At 31.0% G+C, this 22,392-nt stretch overlaps 1 protein-coding gene across 6 annotated transcripts; it reads right to left on the bottom strand.

Moving 5' to 3' along the window:
* Nucleotides 1-6,194: 6,194 nt before the first annotated feature.
* On the bottom strand, nucleotides 6,195-22,292 carry LOC139489461 (clusterin-associated protein 1-like). Of its 6 annotated transcripts, none has more exons than XM_071275850.1 (13): nucleotides 22,163-22,292; nucleotides 17,074-17,185; nucleotides 16,628-16,712; nucleotides 16,092-16,274; nucleotides 15,528-15,623; nucleotides 14,715-14,798; nucleotides 14,269-14,402; nucleotides 13,352-13,493; nucleotides 12,725-12,824; nucleotides 12,050-12,136; nucleotides 9,752-9,775; nucleotides 7,484-7,545; nucleotides 6,195-7,031 (listed from the first exon to the last, which is right to left on the bottom strand). In XM_071275850.1, exons 1-13 carry the CDS (start codon nucleotides 22,182-22,184, stop codon nucleotides 6,873-6,875), a joined length of 1,290 nt encoding a protein of 429 aa, XP_071131951.1. In that variant the 5' UTR covers nucleotides 22,185-22,292; the 3' UTR covers nucleotides 6,195-6,872. The 6 variants fall into 6 exon arrangements, 4 of the variants coding, with proteins under 4 accessions (XP_071131951.1, XP_071131952.1, XP_071131953.1 ...); XM_071275851.1 differs by having other exon boundaries at nucleotides 12,734-12,824; XR_011656186.1 differs by lacking the exon at nucleotides 9,752-9,775 and adding an exon at nucleotides 11,779-11,795 and having other exon boundaries at nucleotides 6,958-7,031.
* Nucleotides 22,293-22,392: the final 100 nt, after the last annotated feature.

Genomic DNA, 22,392 nt, shown 5'->3' with positions numbered 1-22,392 from the left:
AAAATTCAAAATTTCCTCATTGTAGTAGTGCGTAGTAAACCTGTAGGAATAAATGTGAAACCTGTAGGAATGAATGGGAAACCTGTAGGAATGCGTAGTAAACCTGTAGGAATAAATGAGAAACATGTAGGAATGAATGGGAAACCTGTAGGAATGAATGGGAAACCTGTAGGAATGAATGGGAATCCTGTAGGAATGAGTTGGGAACCTTTAGGATAGGCGTAGGAAACCTGAAGGAATGAATGGGAAACCTGTAAGAATGAATTGGAAACCTGTAGGAATGAGTGGTAAACCTGTAGGAATGAATGGGAATCCTGTAGGAATGAATGGGAAACCTGTAGGAATGAGTGGTAAACCTTTAGGAATGGATGGGAAACTTGTAGGAATGAATGGTTAATCTGTAGAAATGAGTTGTTAACTTGTAGGAATGAATAGGAAACCTGTAGAAATGAGTGATAAACCTGTACAAATGAGTGGTAAACCGGTACGGATGATGATTGGAAAAAATGACGGAATAATGATTGAGAAACTGTAGGAATGAATGGGAAACCTATCGGAATAATGATAAGAAACTAGAATGAATGAATGGGAATCATGTAGGGGGATGGGAAACCTGTCGGAATAATGATAAGAAACTGGTAGGAATGAATGGAAATCCCGTAGTAATGAATGGGAAACCAGTAGGAATAAATGGTAAATCTGTAGGAATGATTAGAAACATCTAGGAAGGAAACCTGTATGAATGAGTGGTAAACCTGTAGTAATAATGGTTGGAAACCTGTATGAATGGATGGGAATCATGTAGGAATGAAGGAGAAACCTGTAGGAATGAATGGGAAACCTGTTCGAATGAATGGGAAACATGTAGCAATGAATAGGAAACCTGTAAGAATGAATGGTAAACCAGCAATAATCCTGTAGGAATAAATGGGAATCCTGTAAGAATGAATGGAAAACCTGTAGGAATGAATGGTAAACCTGTAGGAAAGCGTAGATTACCTGTAGAAATTAATGATAAACCTGTAGGAATGAATGGGAATCCTGTAGGAATGAATTAGAAACCTGTAGGAATGAATGAGAAAACCTGTAGGAATGAAAGGGAAACCTGTATGAATGCGTAGTAAACCTGTAGGAATGAATGGGAAACCTGCAGGAAGGCGTAGTAAACCTGTAGGAATGAGTGGTAAACCTGTAGGAATGAGTGGTAAACCTGTAGGAATGAATCGGAACCTTTAGGAATGAATGAGAAGCCTGTAGGAATGAAAAAGAAACCTGTAGGAATGAATGGGAATCCTGTAGGAACGAATGGAAAACATGTAGGAATGAGTTGGAAACCTTTAAGAATGGGTGGGAAACCCGAAGGAATGAATGAGAATCCTGTAGGAATGAATGGAATACCTGTAGGAATAAATGATAAACTTGTAGAAATGAATGGGAAACCTGTACGAATGAGATAGAAACTTTAGGAATGGTTGGGAAACCTGAAGGAATGAATGGGAAACCTGTAGTAATGAATGGGAAACCTGCAATATAAGATAAAATAGTTTATTCTCATAAAACCATGCAAGTACAAAGGTCACGGAGAAGTTAAAAATTATATACATAAAAATAAAAAATGCATAAAATTCAAAATTTCCTCATTGTAGTAGTGCGTAGTAAACCTGTAGGAATAAATGTGAAACCTGTAGGAATGAATGGGAAACCTGTAGGAATGCGTAGTAAACCTGTAGGAATAAATGAGAAACATGTAGGAATGAATGGGAAACCTGTAGGAATGAATGGGAAACCTGTAGGAATGAATGGGAATCCTGTAGGAATGAGTTGGGAACCTTTAGGATAGGCGTAGGAAACCTGAAGGAATGAATGGGAAACCTGTAAGAATGAATTGGAAACCTGTAGGAATGAGTGGTAAACCTGTAGGAATGAATGGGAATCCTGTAGGAATGAAAGAGAAACCTGTAGGAATGAATGAGAAACCTGTAGGAATGAATGGGAAACATGTAGGAATGAGTGGGAAACCTGTAGGAATGAGTGGTAAACCTGTAGGAATGAATGGGAATCCTGTAAGAATGAATGAGAAACCTGTAGGAATGAGTGGTAAACCTGTAGGAATGAATTGGAATCCTGTAGGAATGAATGAGAAACCTGTAGGAATAAATGAGTAACTTGTAGGAATGAATGGGAAACCTGAAGGAATGAATGGGAAACCTGTAAGAATGAATGGGAAACCTGTAGGAATGAATGGGAAACCTAAAGGAATAAGTGGTTAACCTGTAGAAATGAGTGGGAAACCTATAAAAATGATTGGAAAATCCTTAGAAATAATGATTGGGGACACCTGCAAGAATAATGATTAGGAAACCTGTAAGAATAATGATTAAGAAACCAGTAGAACAATGCTTGGGAAATATGAAGAATATAGACTGGGAAACCAGTAGAAATAATAACAGGGAAACCTTTAGAATAATGAATAGTAAACCTCTAGAAATAATGATAGGAAAATCTACATAGTTTATATGGCAAAAAAAATTGAAAATTTTGTTTTCTCAATGCTCTTCATCCTTGTATAATTCCTTTGAATTTCTAACTTTTATATTCCAGCCTCCCTGGTGAATCCTTTGTAAAGGAAACGTACATATTGCATACAGAATTATGAGTCTGTATCTTTGTTAAGTTTTATTTCGATACAAATGAAAGTAATGATTTTTAAAGAAAAGATGAACAGAAGATCTGTAGGAAAACCTACAGGTATGACAAAAGTGACCATTAGAACTAATGATTGGGGGTCCTATTGATAGAGAGAGCTGTATGCCTGTTGATAAGGAAACGTAAAGAATTAATGATTGGCAGATCTAAAGGATTGATAAAAGTCTTATAGAAAAAATGGTAGGCAACCAAATGATTGATAATGAGACCTATATGATTGATTGGTAGGAGATCGATAAAACTGATGATTGGTAAACATATAGGTTATAATATTAGTATCAATTATAAAAACTAATTGCTCCAATAAGCCTGTTTCCCTCACCTGATATTTTTGTTCCTTTCCCTTTCCTATATCTTCAAGCTGTGTGCCAGTAATTTTTATTTCAATCAATCAAGAAAAAAACCCACTTTTCATACTTTTCTATTTGTATGTAGTGGCCTGGACCTAAATCAATAAGAATCTTTTCATACCCTGTATCTTCCATCTGTATAAGATTCATTCCAATCAGGCAAGGGTTACTCAAGAAATTATCTTGAAACCATTGGTTTAATACGCTCCCTAAATTTTTCTTGGAGCATAAAAGATAAGATGGTATGATTGCCAATTTGACAACTATTGGGTATTCATAAAATACCAAAGGAACTACAGCTTTCAACAACAAGCAAAACCAATACCGTAATGTAATCTGCATAATAATAAAATGTGAAATAATTACAATTTCAAAGTCGGGGGACAATAACTAATGTTCTCAACAAATCTGATGTAATATCAAATCTACTCACATCCAGTCTTTTATGGTAATATTCTTTACAAAGCACATGTTTACTCCCTCCGCATTTTAGTGTCTGTACTAAGTCAGGAGCCTCTGGCCTTTGCTTGTTTGATTTTTAATTTTTGTTTCTTTTATATATTTTGGAGTTGGGTATAGCGACCATTATTACTGAACTAGTACACATTTTTGTTTAGGGGCAAGCTGAAGAAAGCTCCAGGTGCAGATTTTCTGGTTTATTCAAACCCCATTGGAGGCCTTCAGCTGTTGTCTCTTTGACACATTCCCAGTTTCTATTCTCAATCTTAGCTCATGTTTAACTGCCATAAATTGAAGAGGGACAAACAAATTAATAGACCAATAATCCATAAGTCAATAGTTTGACAAACACAATAAGAACCAGGTGCTCCGCAGGGCGCAGCTTTATACGACCGCAGAGGTCGAACCCTGAACAGTTGGGGCAAGTATGGACAAAACATTCAAGCGTGATACAGCTCTGAATTTGGATTGTGATCAAATTTTTGACATTACATGTGTTTTTTTTACACAAAACAAATGTCAAGATTTTACAAATCAATTAAAGATTTCTTCTTCAAACTTTTTAAATCTAAAATTAAATAGTTGACACAGCATAGGTTTCTGACACAGAATGAATGTGGTCTAATGAACTTAAAAGTTTTTTTTTTTGCCTTTGAGCATTTCACTATGCTGTTGAATATTAATCCTCTCAAAAAAATGTTTGAAGAAATTTTCTTTTTATTTATGAAATCTGAAATGAGAAAAAATTACCCCCCCCCCCCTTTTTTCACATCCCTGTTTCCCTTTTTCCAAAACTGATATCAATTCAAATTTATAATGGAGTTTGCAACAATAACTACTCTTTTAAATACATCATAAAATATTAAAATGTAAAATAAAGTGCTTGTTATCACTGAATGGTAAAGATTGGTTGGTAGTAAAAGTGAATATACATTGTTTATTGTATAAAACAATAAAAAAAAACTTCATCAGCGACATTTTTAATTGGCAAATTTCCAATGAAGTTATTTACATAAAGTTATTGGCAAATAAAAATAGAAAATGACATCATAGTCATGTCTGGTAAATTTCCAACATATATTATCAACTACTATTCTATACAAAGAAAGATAACTCCAATTGAAAATTAATTGCTATTGCACAATATTGTGCAATTAGATATTTTTTGCTATTGTGCAATACTGTGCAATTGAAAATTTCTTGCTATTGCACAATACTTGATATGGAATCCTGATTTGGACCAACTTGAAAACTGGGCCCATAATAAAAAATTAAAGTACATATTTAGATAAAGCATATCAAATAAGCTCAAGAATTTAATTTTTGTTAAAATCAAACTTAGTTTAATTTTGGACCCTTTGGACCTTAATGTAGACCAATTTGAAAACTGGACCAAAAATTAAGAATCTACATACACAGTTAGATTTGGCATATCAAAGAACCCATTTATTCAATTTTTGATGAAATCAAACAAAGTTTAATTTTGGACCCCCATTTGGACCAACTTGAAAACAAGGCCAATAATTAAAAATCTAAGTACATTTTTAAATTCAGCATATCAAAGAACCCCAATTATTCAATTTTTGTTAAAATCAAACTTAGTTTAATTTTGGACCCTTTGGACATTAATGTAGACCAATTTGAAAACGGGACCAAAAATTAAGAATCTACATACATAGTTAGATTCGGCATATCAAAGAACCCCAATTATTCAATTTTTGATGAAATCACACAAAGTTCAATTTTGGACCCTTTAGGCCCCTTAATCCTAAACTGTTAGGACCAAAACTCCCAAAATCAAACCCAACCTTCCTTTTATGGTCATAAACCTTGTGTTTAAATTTCATAGATTTCTATTTACTTATACTAAAGTTATGGTGCAAAAACCAAAAATAATGCTTATTTGGGCCCCTTTTTGGCCCCTAATTCATAAACTGTTGTGACCTCAACTCCAAAAATCAATCCCAACCTTCCTTTTGTGGTCATAAACCTTGTGTTTAAATTTCATTGATTTCCATTTACTTATACTGAAGTTATTGTGCGAAAACCAAGAATAATGCTTATTTGGGCCCTTTTTTGGCCCTTAATTCCTTAACTGTTGGAACCAAAACTCCAAAAATCAAACCCAACCTTCCTTTTATGGTCATAAACCTTGTGTTTAAATTTCATAGATTTCTATTTACTTATACTAAAGTTATGGTGCAAAAACCAAAAATAATGCTTATTTGGGCCCCTTTTTGGCCCCTAATTCATAAACTGTTGTGACCTCAACTCCAAAAATCAATCCCAACCTTCCTTTTGTGGTCATAAACCTTGTGTCAAAATTTCATAGATTTCTATTCACTTAAACTAAAGTTATAGTGCGAAAACCAAGAAAATGCTTATTTGGGCCCTTTTTGGCCCCTAATTCCTAAAATGTTGGGACCAAAACATCCAAAATTGCTCCCAACCTTCCTTTTGTGGTCATAAACCTTGTGTTAAAATTTCATTGATTTCTATTCACTTTTACTAAAGTTAGAGTGCGAAAACTAAAAGTATTCGGACGATGACGACGACGCAGACGACGACGCCAACGTGATAGCAATATACGACCAAAAAATTAAAATTTTTGCGGTCGTATAAAAATGAAGCAATCTGACTAACCGTAATGTTCGTGATGTTCAAATAAAATAACAAGACTTGTTTGAAAATAATGTAATAATAATCACATTAAAATAACATACACAAGAAATAAATAATTAAGACCTAATAAATAATATTTTTCTTCTTTTTTTTCAAATCCATTCATTCATTAACATTATATTTGATATATTACTTGGTATTTTTCAACAGTTATCTTCACAATAACTATTGAACATTTTTTACATTCATTTTTAAGATCTTTATATACTAGATTTATTTTTCTAGAATGCAAGAAAATGAAAGTACAGATGATATTATAGATTTCTCTTATAACTTTTATATTCTTTGTAAATGCATGTGCTATATCATCCCTTGTTTAAAGTTTTGATACAATAATTAAGATTTGTCAGAAAATCACCGTAACACTTTTTCATTATATATTGAACATGGCCAGCCATGAAATATGTTATCAAATGGAATGCCATTTCCTTTATTAGATGCTTTAGATTTAAATATTTTCAGTCAGGCCATACAAAATAATTCATTACCTATCTCAGGCCAATGACACAAGAAGGGACTTTTATTCAGTTTCATTTATCAAAAAACCTATCTTGAGCTGAAAAAAATAAAAATGGTCTGTGAATTCTGAAAACTTAAATATGTTGTTGCCTTTAAATCCCCTACTATACTATATCACATTTGTTTGCTGTATTCATTGATATAAGTCATAGATAACTAGAAATCATTATCACTATCATCTAGTTGTGGTGGTTGTCGTTTACGAGGATTTGGAGGGGCTACAACATCATCTCCGCTATCATCCTGATCATCAGCATCTAAATCTATTTCTGAATCATCTTCATCGTCATCATCATCATCGTCAGAATCACTATCCTGCAAAAAGAGAAAAAAAATACCACATTTAATACGTTTCAAAGGAGATGCAAGGCAAATGTTAATGACACAAATTACAAATCCACAATTCAGAGTACTTTGTAAATTCATTAAAACTGTAAGTGTCGATGTAAAATAATAAAAAGACTAAAGCAGCAATGAATGCTGAGCTATATAAACAACTGAATCCAACAAAGTGAATGACGCACTGCCCAAATTATGCTTGCTAGTTTTTGGTTCTTAGCCTTTTGTATGAGTTTTATAATTTTTGGATGCAGAATACTTAATTAGAGTGAAGAAACAACATAGAAAGGAAGAAAGGATGGTTGAGAGAAATACTTAATGCCACTTTGCCTACGCTGGGGGCATGAAAATAAGAAAGATTAATTCCCTATGTTCATACATTATAATAGGACAAAGTTGTGTCTATAATGATTGATAATAATACTGACCTCTTCACTAATATTCCCCATCATATTACCCATAACCCTCTGTTTTCTTTCCCCTGCTGCAGCTGCAAAATAAGATAACATGATTTAATCAATTAAACTAAAAAGTAACATTGGAAAATGAATTTGAACTAAATGTAGTAAGATAACCTAACAGTCAAGAACAACACTAATTTGACTGAACTTAATTATGATATCTGTTTCACAGATGACAAAGAACTAGTAAAGCTTTTGAAGAATCCAGGTAAGACATATTGAATAGCCAGTTTGCCATTATTGTTGAAGACTACATGTTGACCAAAACAGATCTATTCCTAGTGTAAGTACAATCATTTGCACAGTTTTGATTTAATATGAACCTTTCAATGATGTGAAATAATATTTTATTTTATATCTTAACAAATAGTTATGAGCGTAAGTTTTTAGAAATGTGCCATAAATAATCTGAATATCTAACAACTTAATTTGAAAGAACAAATATATCCTAAACCAACTCTTATCTTGCCTTATCCCAAAAAGACCTTTAATTGATATCTCAAATAACTTAATAGTATATGATCTTAATCATTTGTGTGATATATACCGATAATCAATTACAACATCTAGCACAAATATAATGTTACTTTAAAAAGACTCTTCTGATACACTGAATGTTGACGGATAGAGAATTATTTAACAAAAGTACTCATGCTGAAATGTCTCATTTTCAACTTTATACAAACAGCAGAATTAGCATTCCTGTGTTTCATATTCTGGGTGCAGGGGAGACAAAAATAAGAGACCAATTAGTCCAGGGCACAAAATATGTTAAGCTGACATCAATAAATTTTGAAGAAAACAAAGCACATTATTTGTAAGTTGAAAAAATGAAGGCATTCAGGTGAAACATTTATAAATATTATGATGGGCCTATTTTCTAAAGAAAACTTAAATATTTCAAACATTCTGCCTTTCAAAATCTGTTAACATTTTATTGCAGGTAATATAATAGATAAAAGGTCAAGTGTGGATGGATCATTGGTTTATTATCCTGCCAGGACAAACACTATAAAATTGGTATTAGGTCCTTTTTCCAGGATTCTGGTTGGGAAGCTACAATGTAGTAGTCAGAATAAGGAGCCATGGACGGATGTTACCATGTGAGCTAACCTGTTCAATATAGGGCTCATACATATTCAAAAGTTAAAACATTTTCATGCAACAATAATAAAATATATAAAAAGCACAGTAAAATCAGAAGTTAAGGAACTTTTGACTAAATCTAGACTCCTTTTTAGTAAAAAGCTTTTCTTCTTTTCTGTACTGTGGTTAGATAGAACTTATCATTAGTGATATTGTATTGATCTGTATCAGCCATTTATGATAAAAAAAAAAGCAAATAAATGTGTTGCATAAATAAATGTATATATACTGAAGATCTCTCCAAATACAATCATGCTTGTAGTTTCTTATTGTTGGGGAATATAAAATGTATTTATACACAATAAGCATCAGGAAAGGTAGAAATGTAAGAGTCATAAAGTCTTGTTTTCTCCTGATGCTTAATGAGTATAAATAAATATCACATTTTCCAACAATGTTTTAAGTATATTCTTTTTATCCTGCAATTCGATACGGGTGCTTGAATGTTAATTTTAACACTGTTCATGTCTTAGGTAATTGGATGAAATTTGCATTACAGACACATAGCGAGGGTGAAAATAAAAAATAAATAAATGGTGATGTAAACATTTATTTAAATATTACTGTTTACTCATAAAAGATAAGAATGATCTCCTTACATAGGTTTTTGTATATTTTTAATTGTACTGTAAAATGGTTGATTGCAGGATAAATAGTGGTTTAGCCTATAATGATAAGAATCTTCATATTATATTTATACATTTATACATGAACATTTACTATCTAGCTTGCCTGACTATATACTGTATCCAATGTATAATGTAATTTAAAAAACTACTTCCTATCAGATTCTCTATTTCTGTCCATTCCAAGATAAATATAAAATAAGGTCTGCATTGATTTGTTAAAGTACCTAAGCTTAGATTCAGAAAAAAAGAATATTGTTTTTAGAAATCAGAAGGGGTTTTAAGGGATATGTCTATATAAAAGTCAAACACAAAAATATATATTTTGTCCCAATAGCCAAATATATCTTGCCATGAAAATAGGAGTGTGAACTCTGACAACATTAAGAACAGACAGAAACCTTAATAGGACTATAAAAGTAACATATATATATATAGACTGAAATCTAGGTGTTCACTGTACCTGGGTCTTCTGGCATATCAAAACCTTCAAAATAATAACTCTATTTGGTATCTTTGTGTCATACAACTGAAGCAGTACACATGTAGTTTGTGTACATTACATGTTCATAAAGATATATCTGTTTTGCTCTTATCTAAGTATACATAATTAGGCAATATTTCAGATTTTGATGAAATTACATATGCATATTATTAAACTGCATCAGAGTATAAAAAAAAATTGTGACATTTCTAATTCTAGAGATACTCAATTTAAAATTTGTGAGAAAGGTCCATTACAGTAAAGAAATGTGCGAAGTCAAGAGCAGCAATCTATTTGAAGTTAAATTGTGGTTTCTCAATAAAATTTCCAAAGAATTTGATAGAAATTGATATTCTATTGTAAATATTTCCTCATTTAAGATTTAATTATATAATGTACACTTTTTTACTCTCACACATGAAAAGCAATCATCTGTACTCTTAATAGTAAATGAATTCTTGTTCTCTTTATTAGAAACGGAATGATGGATTTGTACTCTAACATATAGAATGCAACCTTTTTTTCTCTCTGTTAAACTAAAATATCAACAAAAACAATGATAACTATTTTCTGATTTTGTAGTGCAAGAGTTTCTCAAAAACAAGCTTATTCTCTTTAGGCAGAAATTGTAATACAATAAGCTCTGACATTACAAATTTTCCTTTTCCAAATTTTTCGAAAAGGTTTAAGTGAAAATCAGGATATCATTCAATTATTTTGAAAACAACAATGTTACATAAGGTTTCATAAACATTTTTAGAACATTAATCATATTTCATATTGCATTTTTGTTCCAGAAGTCTTACTATAGGTTAATATACTTAAGTATATTGCCTAAAGGTAGACCAATCAGATTGTAGACATTACTATATTCCCTGAATTAATGTTAGGCAGTTTATTTCTTGCAGATTATTCACTATCTGATGAAATTTAAAAATTCCTATTCATAAACTTGCATGTATGTTAATAAAAATATTTGTGCTCTATCAAAACATAAAACATGGTGGCGTCATTTTTGTCACTACTGTCTGCAAAAGATTTGGTTTTATCAAGACAATCACCCATCAAGGAACATTAAGATGTCAATAATAAACCCCCTTATTTCTGTTTATATATATGGTAAACTTTGCATGGTATTTATTGTAATCTCTCAATTTTATTCTTGCCAAAAAGTAAAATCAGTGATTTCCATTTCTGTAAATTCAGAAATAATTGTGTGGATTTATTATTGCTATTTTAAAAAATTGGACAATAATATAGGATTAATTATAGCAATTTTGGAAAAGTATGGGTATATATATGTATGAGATACCAGAATGTGGGTTTTTATTATTATGATTCTCACACAGTCGTATTATTAGCATTAATAAAAACCTCCCAATAATATCTGAATTTACAGTATATATTAAATTTGGAAATTCAATGAAATACTACAAAATGTGAAAAATGGGACATACTTAATAATTCTCATGGCCTGAAAATTGTTTTTACATTTAACATATATGTTCATAGACAAGAAACTAAAACAAATAGAGTTAATAGAATAACAAGTTTTTACTGGATTGATTGGTTGTTGTTTGAGTAATATCCAGTGGCAAATACTTCTTGTATAATCAGGACAAAATTGAGAGTAATAAAATTTACTAACAATTAAAAATTACTATTTACCTGAACTCTATTAATTAAATGGTAAATTAGACAGTTTTGCTTTATTGACCACAAAACCTACTGTCCACACACAATGTTTTCTGTGTATAACATATATCATGTGTATATGGACAGCCCATAATTTGACTCTATGACTTGTTATTTAAAGATTACAAGTGAACACATTGATGACATTGTGTGAAGTTAAACACTCAATACCTTTTCTTTTTGAAATATTGACTTTTTTAGTTTTCTTATCTAAAACAGTTGAATCAATTAAATAAAATGAATGACAAATGAAAAAAAAATATAAGTAAATGGAATAAAAGAAATATAAAACAGTAAAAAACGAGGCTTACTCAACTGCTCAATTTACCTAGAAGATTTTTCATAATAAATAAAGTAAGGAAACTTATTAATAAAGGCATGCCAATCACAAATTCATCTATTGATAAAAATAAATCATGTAGAAAAATATTATCCGACAACTGCAGGACTAATATACAATAAGGAAATGAAAACAAAATGTCTTCAAACAGGAAAAGTATACTATCAAAGAATTACACTAACAAATCTATCTGATCTTGAAGTGGGTTTGATTAACATGAAAAATAAAGGGGAGATAATTACCATCAGGCCTTTGTCTCATCTGTCTCTGTTCATCATCATCATCTTCATCATCATCTAAATCATCATCATCACTTTCCTCACTATCATCTATCAAAACAACATTTTAAGAATTTACATGTACACAAATATGGAATAAAGCTAAAATAAAACAGCAATATGTGTTTATTGGACACTATCCCTTGCTCCCATCATCCAATTTTCATGTTCTCTAAACATTGAAATTGCAATAAAAAATTTAATATCATAATCAACATGTGGAGAAAGTTTCAAGTTGACGTGGCTTGGCCATAAACATAGGCAAATTCTTTAACCTGATAAGGAACCGTTGAATGCTCTTTACAATTATTTAACATGCAACAGTATGTATTATCATTAAACAACTACGTTATATGTTCTTTTGTTAAAAAATTTCAATAGTCTGCTTGTTAAAAGTTTTAATTTTCCTATATTATTTTTCAAAATTACCAATATGACTTTCAGGCTTAATTGGGCTATAGATATAAGAAGATATGGTATGAGTGCAAATGAGACAACACTGCATCCGATATAAAAGTAAACTATTAAAGGGTTAAGTACGGTCTTCATCAGCAGTTACTATGAACAGATACTTTGCAAAAAACAAAATAATGCTTAAATGTAGAATTATGAATATTAGTTATAATTTTATGTATTTACCATTCATACCTGCAACTTCTTCATGATGTGGAATATTATCTCGAATTTTTTCCTCAGTTTTCAATCTTTCTGCCATTTGTTTCAGTTTTTCTTCAGTTTCCTGTTAAAGAATCCTGAAGTTCTTAGTTTAAATATGTAAGAAGTCTTAAATTTAGAACGTTCAGAATCAAATACTAAAAACCAGTAATTTTATTCATGGTTTTTCTGAACAATATTTTTTACAATAGTCTAATAAACCAATGAACTGAGTTTGAATTTATTCAGAAACAAAATCTGTGACAACAATAGCCAATAATTCCATGTAGATGACACAAAAAAGTATTCATCTATCACAGTATCTGGCTGATTATATTAAGTTATCAAGATTCTTTATTTCAAGATTCTTTATTTCTTATCAGTAATCTTTCAGTAAACAATATCTGTTAAAGCATTTTTTTTTTAAATGTGCAGTTTAAAATCAACAGGAGTACATGTTTTTAATAACTAAATATTTTATGGGAAAAATGCTTGGTACAAAATATGTGAATCCTAAAGCATTACAAAATGCCTACATTTATTCAAATCTTATAGAATACCACATCCCTTTCTGACATAAAAATTTTGCTTTTATTTATTCTAATAGTTTACCTCAAATTTATCCTGTTCAGATCTATAGAAATCTTCTAACTGTGCCTCTAAGTGGGACAAATTTCTAAATTTAAGTACGTAGGTTTCATAGAGTTTTTGTAAATCTTCTTCCAACTTTTCATACTCATCCATATAAGCTGGCCTAAAATAGTAAATAAAAATGAAATGACAATTTAAAAATCAAGAGGAGAGAACATAGAACAAACAAAATAATAAATTCAGATGATAAATTGTGTAGTTTTCTCTTTGATAATATGTTTCTCAACTGTGTCTCCAACCAGCACTGTTCAATGTCTGCAGTTTAAGAATAAGATATTCTATTTTTCAGTCCTAATTTTTCTTAATTTTTACAAATGGCTGATTACAAAAACTTAGACTGTAACATTGTTGTCAATGACAATGACCCCTGCTGTTTTGGATGATTTATTTGAGAGTTGAATGCCTTTTTTTCTGATAAAAATTCAGGCTTCAATCCACATAATTCTTACATGGAAATGTTTATTCTGTTGTCAGAGCAAAATCAGAAGGGGATAATGACTGAATAGTGGAAAATCTTGTTTAAACCGGCTACATGTTTTAATGTGCATGGTTCATGTCAGGAACCTTGTCAGTCGTTCTCTATTGTTATGTATATTGTTTATTGTTCTTTAGGGATTTGGCATTGATGTAGATATCTGGTAGTTCCTTTATGAAGATTCACTTTTATTTTGTGTGGACTCAGATCAATTCAGTGCTTTAAATATTATACACACTATCTAATGTTTCAGATTAAATGTTGACCTAAAGATGTCATTGGGTTTTAGTGTTATCAAGCTTTAATCTCCATGACAAATATCCCAAATTTCATAATTCAAATTTGTACTTTTTTACTATATTCATTTCACTAATTCTCAATATTTGCCTACAAAACATTTTACCTAACACTCTGTAATGTCTGTAATCTTTTATTATTCCTTTCCAGTTCATTCCTCTTTTTCTCTATCTTTGCCTCCAAGTTAGCTTCATCAGATGCTACATTGTCTAACATCATCATAGTTTTCTTTACTTCATTCTGATATATGGAATAATTTATATTTTAACAGTTTGTCCAAGATAATGCTAGCTAACAGTAAGATGTGTGTGGTTTGCATGATAGCATATAGGTGTATTTGCTGGTTCTTAATAAAATATTTCTCTTTATTTTGTTTGTACCAGGAAAAGTTAACCAGAAGTAGTACATTACAAAATAACCACTATTGTGACAGTTTGATTGCTTAGAACTAGTATTTTTTAATGTATGTAGTAATATATTTTACTGATTTCTTTTACCAGATTTCTAAGCAGCAATTGGTAACCAAATATTCTGTGATGTCACAATACTCACCTCTACTGCCTTTATTGAATCAGACATTCCTCTCTCCACTTCATTTATTTCTAATGACTTGGCTATAACTATTGATCTTTGTTCCTGTAAGCAGATATTGTAACATAAAGTGTTGTATCATTTTCAAAAGTTGAATATTTAACTTAACATATTGCTATTTAGTTGTTAACACCTGTGGTCCTACATTCTGTTACCACTTATATTTTAGCTTAACACAAGGAATGCTTTCCAGTGATGCATATGATATCTATCTATATATACTAAATTAGATTGAGAAATACTGATTGATAATTATTTTTGTATCAATCTGATGAATTGAGCAATTTTTGACAGATTTTTACAGTTTGTTCAATTGTTGTACACCACAATAACAGAGTAGGCAAGGGTTTATGGTTCACAAACATGCCTTATCCCACCAATCTGTATGTGTCAGGCCTCGAATCAAGATACTGTAGTCCAATTTTACTTTTCAATACACACTTCTTCCTTGATATTATATCAAGTTTGTATGCCATATAAGGTAAAAAGTAAAGATAGTTTTATCATAATTCTTGTTTTTAATATAGACACCTGTGTTATCTAGATTTGTCATACTTTACATAATTATGATAGCTTTTGTATAGGTATAATGAACGGAAGTAAACAAGTCATAATTTCCAACACAGGCAGATAACCCATATCAGAGTGGCCTATTACAGTGCAAGTTACTTCTGCTTAAAATATCTCTGGCTGATACCTGGGTCAATATGGAAAATGCCATGTATTAATCTCTATGTAAAAAGCATAATACTCAAACAAAACATTGACATTTACCCTTAAATCCACTTCTCTTCCTAACAAATCATACAACGTAGATCCCTTTGATGTGATCTCTGAAGCAAGTCTCCTGGCCTCCTTTAAATCTCCAATCTGTTCAAATAAATAAACATCATCAATAATGTTTTTATACTAGTTTTCTATCAAACATTATTTACTGGAACAAAATGGATAGTATATTTTATCTAAAGGCATCATGGACTTTATAAATTTAAAATATGACTAACCATCAGGTTAATTATTTAACCCTGGATGTAATATTACATGACTCAAGCTGGATATAATTATAGATTATCGTTGATCATCTCAATGAGATTGATTTTCTCGCTTGAGCTGGTACAGTGATAATCTGTTTATCGCTATTTTACCTATGACGACGTTGTCAATTTCATGTCAATTTCGTTAGCAACGCCACGTGGCCTCCTTAGTTTCTAGCGATAATTTTTCCATCTCAAGCAAGAAGCATGATATGAAAATTATCACAAAAAAGATCAAAAGAAAAATGCACAAAATAGCGATAATAGCAAATACATTACCCTGACTTAATATAAAATGACTTACCCTGGATGTGATATCAAACGACAATGCAGAAACATCTGAGTCCTCATTACTGTCTGCCTGATTAGATGTATTAGTTTTCATGGCATTATACAATACAGATGTTACTTTGAGAAGTTCTTTGACTGCATATCCATCAGACTGATACAGTTTCTTTGTGTTTAGTTTTATGTGAGCTTTGGTAGCCTGAATAATAAAGCAATATATTTTTTCTACCTTGAGATACATGTAGCATGTGAAGTCTACCAGTAAGTTGTATTTTCTTTTATTGATTCAACAATACCATATATTCCATAATCATGATTTAAGGAAAGATATCTATAATAACATATTTTTTTAACTTCTTTATCTTGTATAAAATACTTCAACTAAAACTAATTCAGATGGACAAGATCAACCTAAAACTATGTCCCCAATATATAAATAAATCATTTGTACTCATTGTAAGAACTTTTGAATATCATTATGCTCATGAAAATAATCCAGACACCAAAATATGTTTTTATCTATACCATAAGTGCAAATGGTTTAATACATACCATAAACTCTGCAATAGTCTTTATAAATATAACTCTGTCTTGTTCTGTGTCTGTATCACCAATTACATCAGCTGATGGATCATACCTGTAAATCATACACTCATTTTTATCTGTTTTATTTGCTTCAATCTTATATAAAATAATTACATATTACAAATCTTGACTTTACATTTCAGCCAAGAGGCCAACTTTTCAACAGTATTTTTATTTGGCAACAATACCAGACAAATTTATCATTTAGTTCATGTTCTTTTAAGAACTGAAAAGTATAACATTTAATTACTTTTCAGCCTATTTAATAATGACATCTACACTTTTAAATCTTTTCTGAATGTGCACTGCTTCTTTTTAGGAAGCATAAATTTTAAATCCTTTTAACACATTATACATTTATCAGAAAGATTCTACATTTAGATTTAAGATTTTGTCTCTGTAAAAAACCTTACCTCTTGACAAGCCACTTCAACACCTCTGCAACCAATGGAAAATTAGGATTTCTGAAGTTTTCCATTGAAATAAGTCTTGGATAGCCAAGTGCTCTCATCATTTCTGTAAAATCTGAAATAATACAAGCACAGTCATATAACCTGTTCGTAAATAAATTCAAAAAATAGTTACATTTACATGATATGAATAAATATGTTAAGGGTCCTACAGAACCCAGTGTTTTGCATGTGAATTCTATGGTCAGTGTAAAAATGTAAATATTTCCTTTTTCAGTAAATTAGATTTATTTTAAAATTCAAAACAAATTTCTTTTTATGATTTTTATGATCTTGAAGAAACTTCTTTCATAGGTTTAGTGAACACCTGTTGAAAATTCAACATTGTCATTAATTTTCTTTAATCTTCAATCAACATTGAACTATGCATAAACATCGTTAAATGAGACAATACACAAAAGTGATAAAAAATATTCACATTTTAATTATGTTGTCCTCTTGCTTGATTTCAGACAGTTCATTGTATTTCACAATTTGTGTCTGTATTTTTTGGACAATGATGAACAAATAATGCATTTTGCATTATATATTGTACAAAGAGAGTTATATGAACCAATTATAAGATAAATATATCATTGTTCAAAAACACAAGTAAAATTAATACCATAATATGACAGAGTAAACGTAAAGCTTGCTTAATAGTAAAACATAATAAACAATAAAATATCTGATACACCGGAAAAAACTCGTCAATTATACACGCCTTTTATGACGTCATTTACCAGATAGGGTGGGTTGCCTGTATCCCTGCACTATTTACGTTCATCAAGCGTCTTAGTGATCGTCATTGTGCAGGATAAACTAGAAATAATGGATGTTCTGTAGGTACTTAATGACAATTCCCTAATGACAGCAATGCTGATTGTCAATTTTGAGAATTCAATTTGCTGAATAATTCGTACAATATAGAATTTTAGTTTTCCAACCACTCGCTCAACATTGGAATGGAAGTGACAACGCCCCTAAACGCACAAATGACGTTCACTAAAACCAGAGTTTTTGACGGAAATGCATCGAACTCGAAAGTTGTCTATTGAATAAGATCTATGTTTCAAATTTTTTTCTATCTATTTATTGATAGAATATTCATTTTCTTGTCGCTAAAATTGTTTTCTTTTGCATATTCTTTTAATATTTATTAGGAATAAGTTTTTTAAATTAAAAAAAATGTTTTCTTGTCGCTAAATTATTCTTCTTGAGACGTATTTGACACCTGGATGGAAGATATGGACAAAATGTTCACTGGCGAAATTAATGTTTGGTTAATCATGGGTCCCGAACCAATCAGGTCCCGATTAGACTGGATGCCGAAATGACTATACAAGTGACTTGAATTCAGCTTCACTGGCATGTCAAGGTTTATCATTTTTTACTTTAGTCTTTAGTCTTTAGAAGTGTCAACTTGACACTATAATCTCTATCTGTAATTTCGATCACTCTGGTAATTTTATGTCTCTATTGTATTAAACTCATTAGTACATTTGTGATGTGGCACTGCAGAGAAACTAAATAAATAATTAAATAATTAATTAAAAAAAAAAAAAAAAAAAAAAAAAAAAATAATTAACCCTTATAAAACCTTAACGAACTATTTTGTGAACCTTCCAGTATCTTTAATAAAAACCCCTAACAAATCTTGAATATCTTCTATGTGATGTTTGTAATTATCATTTTCTGTTGTTGCTAATAGTACTTCTGATTCAAGTGTTAGTTTTGATGTTATGAAATAGAGTGCAGAGCGGAGTTTTTCTCTAGCCTCCTCATAATTTTCACAATCCAGAAGATAATGGTCAACTGTTTCTATTTGTCCACAGCTGCATTTGTCGATGAGTGCTGGGCATATCATTGATTTATATGAATTTAAATTGCAATATCCTGTTCTTAAACTAGTAGTTATTCTATATATTTCAGTTGACGGTTTGTCTTTTGGAATTGTATTCTTAACATTTTGTTGAAATGCATAATATCTCCTTCCTTTTTCACTGGTGTCCCATCTGTTTTGCCATTTTAACATAACACTGTCTTTAGCTCCTTTTTGTATATCTTGTTTAGTAAATACTGGAATACTTTGTATTTTTTCTGCCTCCTGTGCTGCTTTTTTAGCTAGTTGGTCTGCTAGTTCATTACCTTGTATGTCAGCGTGTCCAGGGGTCCATTCAATGGAAACAATGATTCCTTCTGATTTTAGTGCCAATATACCGATTTTAATATCATGAATAGTTTTGCCGTAATTATCTGATTTCCAATTTAAAGTCAAAATTCCAATTGCTGATTGGCTGTCTGAGAAAATTTTGATGGATTCAGTGTTTTTTCTGTTGTTTGGAATTATAAGAAAATCTATTACCAGCTTGATAGCTACTAATTCACCTAATAAAATAGATCCTCTATTGGAAACTGGCTGTGTTAACTCCACATGTTCTGTGCTGTTTGATATTAAAATAGCTGCCCCAGCCCCGCATGGACCTGGGTTTCCTTTGCAGGAGCCATCAGTGAAAGCTAATGTTGTATTCTTTTTAAGTTGCTGTATTTTTTTCAAAATGATAGTCTTTCCCTGAAATGCTTGTTCCTCTGATCTAGTCTTTGAACTTCCGAGATTTTTCCAATACTCTGGTGGTGATTTTGAGGCTGCTAACCCTCGGAATTCAAATTGAGACTCTATATAATCAGAATCAATATCTGTTGACCTCTTCATGTCTTCAGACTGTAATACCATTTTTCCAATTGGTGAGATTATCTTTTCAGGTTCATTTATATTTTTCCAATCTTCAAAAATTTGTTTAATAGGGATAGTGATTTTATATGATTTTATTTTTGCAATTTGTCTTATACCAGCTTCTTCTCTTTTGAGGTCCAGTGGTACTATTCCTGCTACTACTTCCAAGGCTTCTATACTAGCTGTTGCTGGTTGGTTGAGACATAAGGCTAATCCTTTTCTCTGAATAGCATTTAATTTATCTATATGCGTGTTGTTGTTGATTTGCCATACACTGCTAGCATATAACATTGTAGACAGCACTATACTTTGATATATCTGTATTAAAATTTTTGTAGATACCTTTGCTATTCCCTTGATGTTTCTGATTATCCCTAAAGATTTTTGTGCTTTTTGCTCAACAGTGTCTATGTGTTTATTGAAATTACATTTTTCATCTAAAGTAAGGCCTAAAATTTTGGGGTTAGGATTATATTTTAATTCCTTTCCTTGTAACATTATCTTGATGTTCTCCTTTGTCATACCATTTCTGGAAAATACACAAAATTCTGTTTTTTCTATACTGAGGTTTATTCTCCATTTTGTTGACCATTCATGGATAGAGTTGATATCTTTTTGTAACTCCTTCACTAATTCATCTTTGTCTTTGCCTGTTTTCCAGATTGTCCCATCATCAGCAAATTTACATTTGTTAGAGGAAATTTTAGCAAAAATATCAATAATAAAGATGTTGAAAAGTAAGGGGGATATTACTGATCCTTGTGGAAGCCCAATTTGAGTTTTAAACCATTGTCCCTGATGCTTGTTTATATTACATCTTGCTTCTCTGTTTTGTAAAAAATTCTCTATCCATTTCCAGATTTTACCTTTAATTCCATATCCATGTAGTTTTGTTAAAAGTCCTTCTCTCCAAACACTATCATAGGCTTTTTCTAGGTCAATCATTAATGCAATAGTACTTTCATCTTTATTAAATCCATTAAAGATGTTTTGAACAAATGATAATAAAGCATTGTCGGTGGAGCGGAAATGTCGAAAACCTTCTTGTTCTTTATCTAATATAAATTTTGACTCTACATAACCTTCTAACCTTGATGTTACTATTCTTTCCATTAGTTTACCTAGTATGCTTGTTAAGCTAATTGGACGATATGATGAGGGATTATTGTAGTTTGGTTTACCAATTTTTTTGATGAACTTGACATTTGCTTGTTTCCATGATTTTGGTAAGGAACCCTCATCCCATGATTTATTCATTATATATAATAAAGTGCTATACAGATTATCATCTCCATTAATAAATAGTAATGAAAAGTAATTATCAGGTCCTGGACAAGTTTCATTTTTTAGTCTGTAAACTGCACCAGCCAGCTCATCTTGTTCTATGGCAAAGTTGATATTAATATCCTTGTCATCCTCTAAGTGTTGTTCTTCATCATTTGAGATTGAATGATATTTGTCCATTATTTCTTTATAAAATTTTGCATTAAAGGAACTGGGATTTAAGTGTTTTCCCTTGAAGAAAGTTGTTTCTAGTTCTTCACATTTTATTTCTTCTTTAAATGTTACGTTTCCATTTCCATCAACAAATGGAAGTACCATGTTATTATTTTGCTTCTTTGTCATTTTTCTAAATACACTCCATTTGTCCTTGACATTAGCTGCTTTTGAAAGCTTTTCTGCTAAGTTGTTTCCCCATTCCTCTTGGGCCAAATCCTTTACTTTGTTGAAATTAATTTCTGCTTGTTTAAGATTTTCAAAATTATTCGGAGTACTTTTAACTTTAAATTTACGTTGTGCTTGATTAAGGCTTTTTTTACTATCTTTTACGGCGTCATCCCACCAAACTGGGTGCCTATGAGCAAAGAACTTTTTTTTCTCAATTTTTGGAATTGACTCTTCCATGCATTCCATAATTTCCTTTTCAAATCTGTTATACAATTCTTGTACCTTTTCCTCTCTATTAAATATAAAATTTTCGAATCTCTCCTTTGTTGATTCTTTCCATTTTTTCCAATCTGCTTTTTTCAAGTTCCAGGTTTCCTCCATTTCTTCTATTTCAACATTTTCTTCACTTTGTATGTTTAAGTATACAGCAATATGGTCAGATTGTACAGTTTCATGAGTAAGAGTAATGCAGTCTGAGACAGAATTGTATATTTCTTGCGAGACAAGTGCTATGTCAATTATGTCTAACACTTATGTCTAATTTATGATGAAAAAAAATAGCTCGTAAAAAAATCCTGTGAGCACAGATGTTATTTTACTAGTTATACAATATTGGAGTTTAGTTAATTGACAATACAGTAATGAATATACTTCTTAAATCTCTGTAAGACATATTGCTGGACTGTATATGTTCTGAACTTGAATTTCTGTTCTGTTGCGAGGAAAGCCAAAGAATTTGGACATGCGCAGTAATAATATCCGGCGAAACATTTTTGTTAACTCCTGTCTAGTTTTGCTAAATCTGTTATCAAAATAAATTTTATAACTCCCTTTCATCCTCTAAACAATTTTCGTATTCTATACACATTCAATTTAATTTT

The sequence above is a fragment of the Mytilus edulis genome, chromosome 9 (assembly GCF_963676685.1).
Source record: "Mytilus edulis chromosome 9, xbMytEdul2.2, whole genome shotgun sequence".
Lineage (NCBI taxonomy): Eukaryota > Metazoa > Mollusca > Bivalvia > Mytilida > Mytilidae > Mytilus > Mytilus edulis.
The sequence above is the reverse complement of the archived record's forward strand: the minus strand, read 5'-3'. Positions and strand labels throughout refer to the sequence as shown.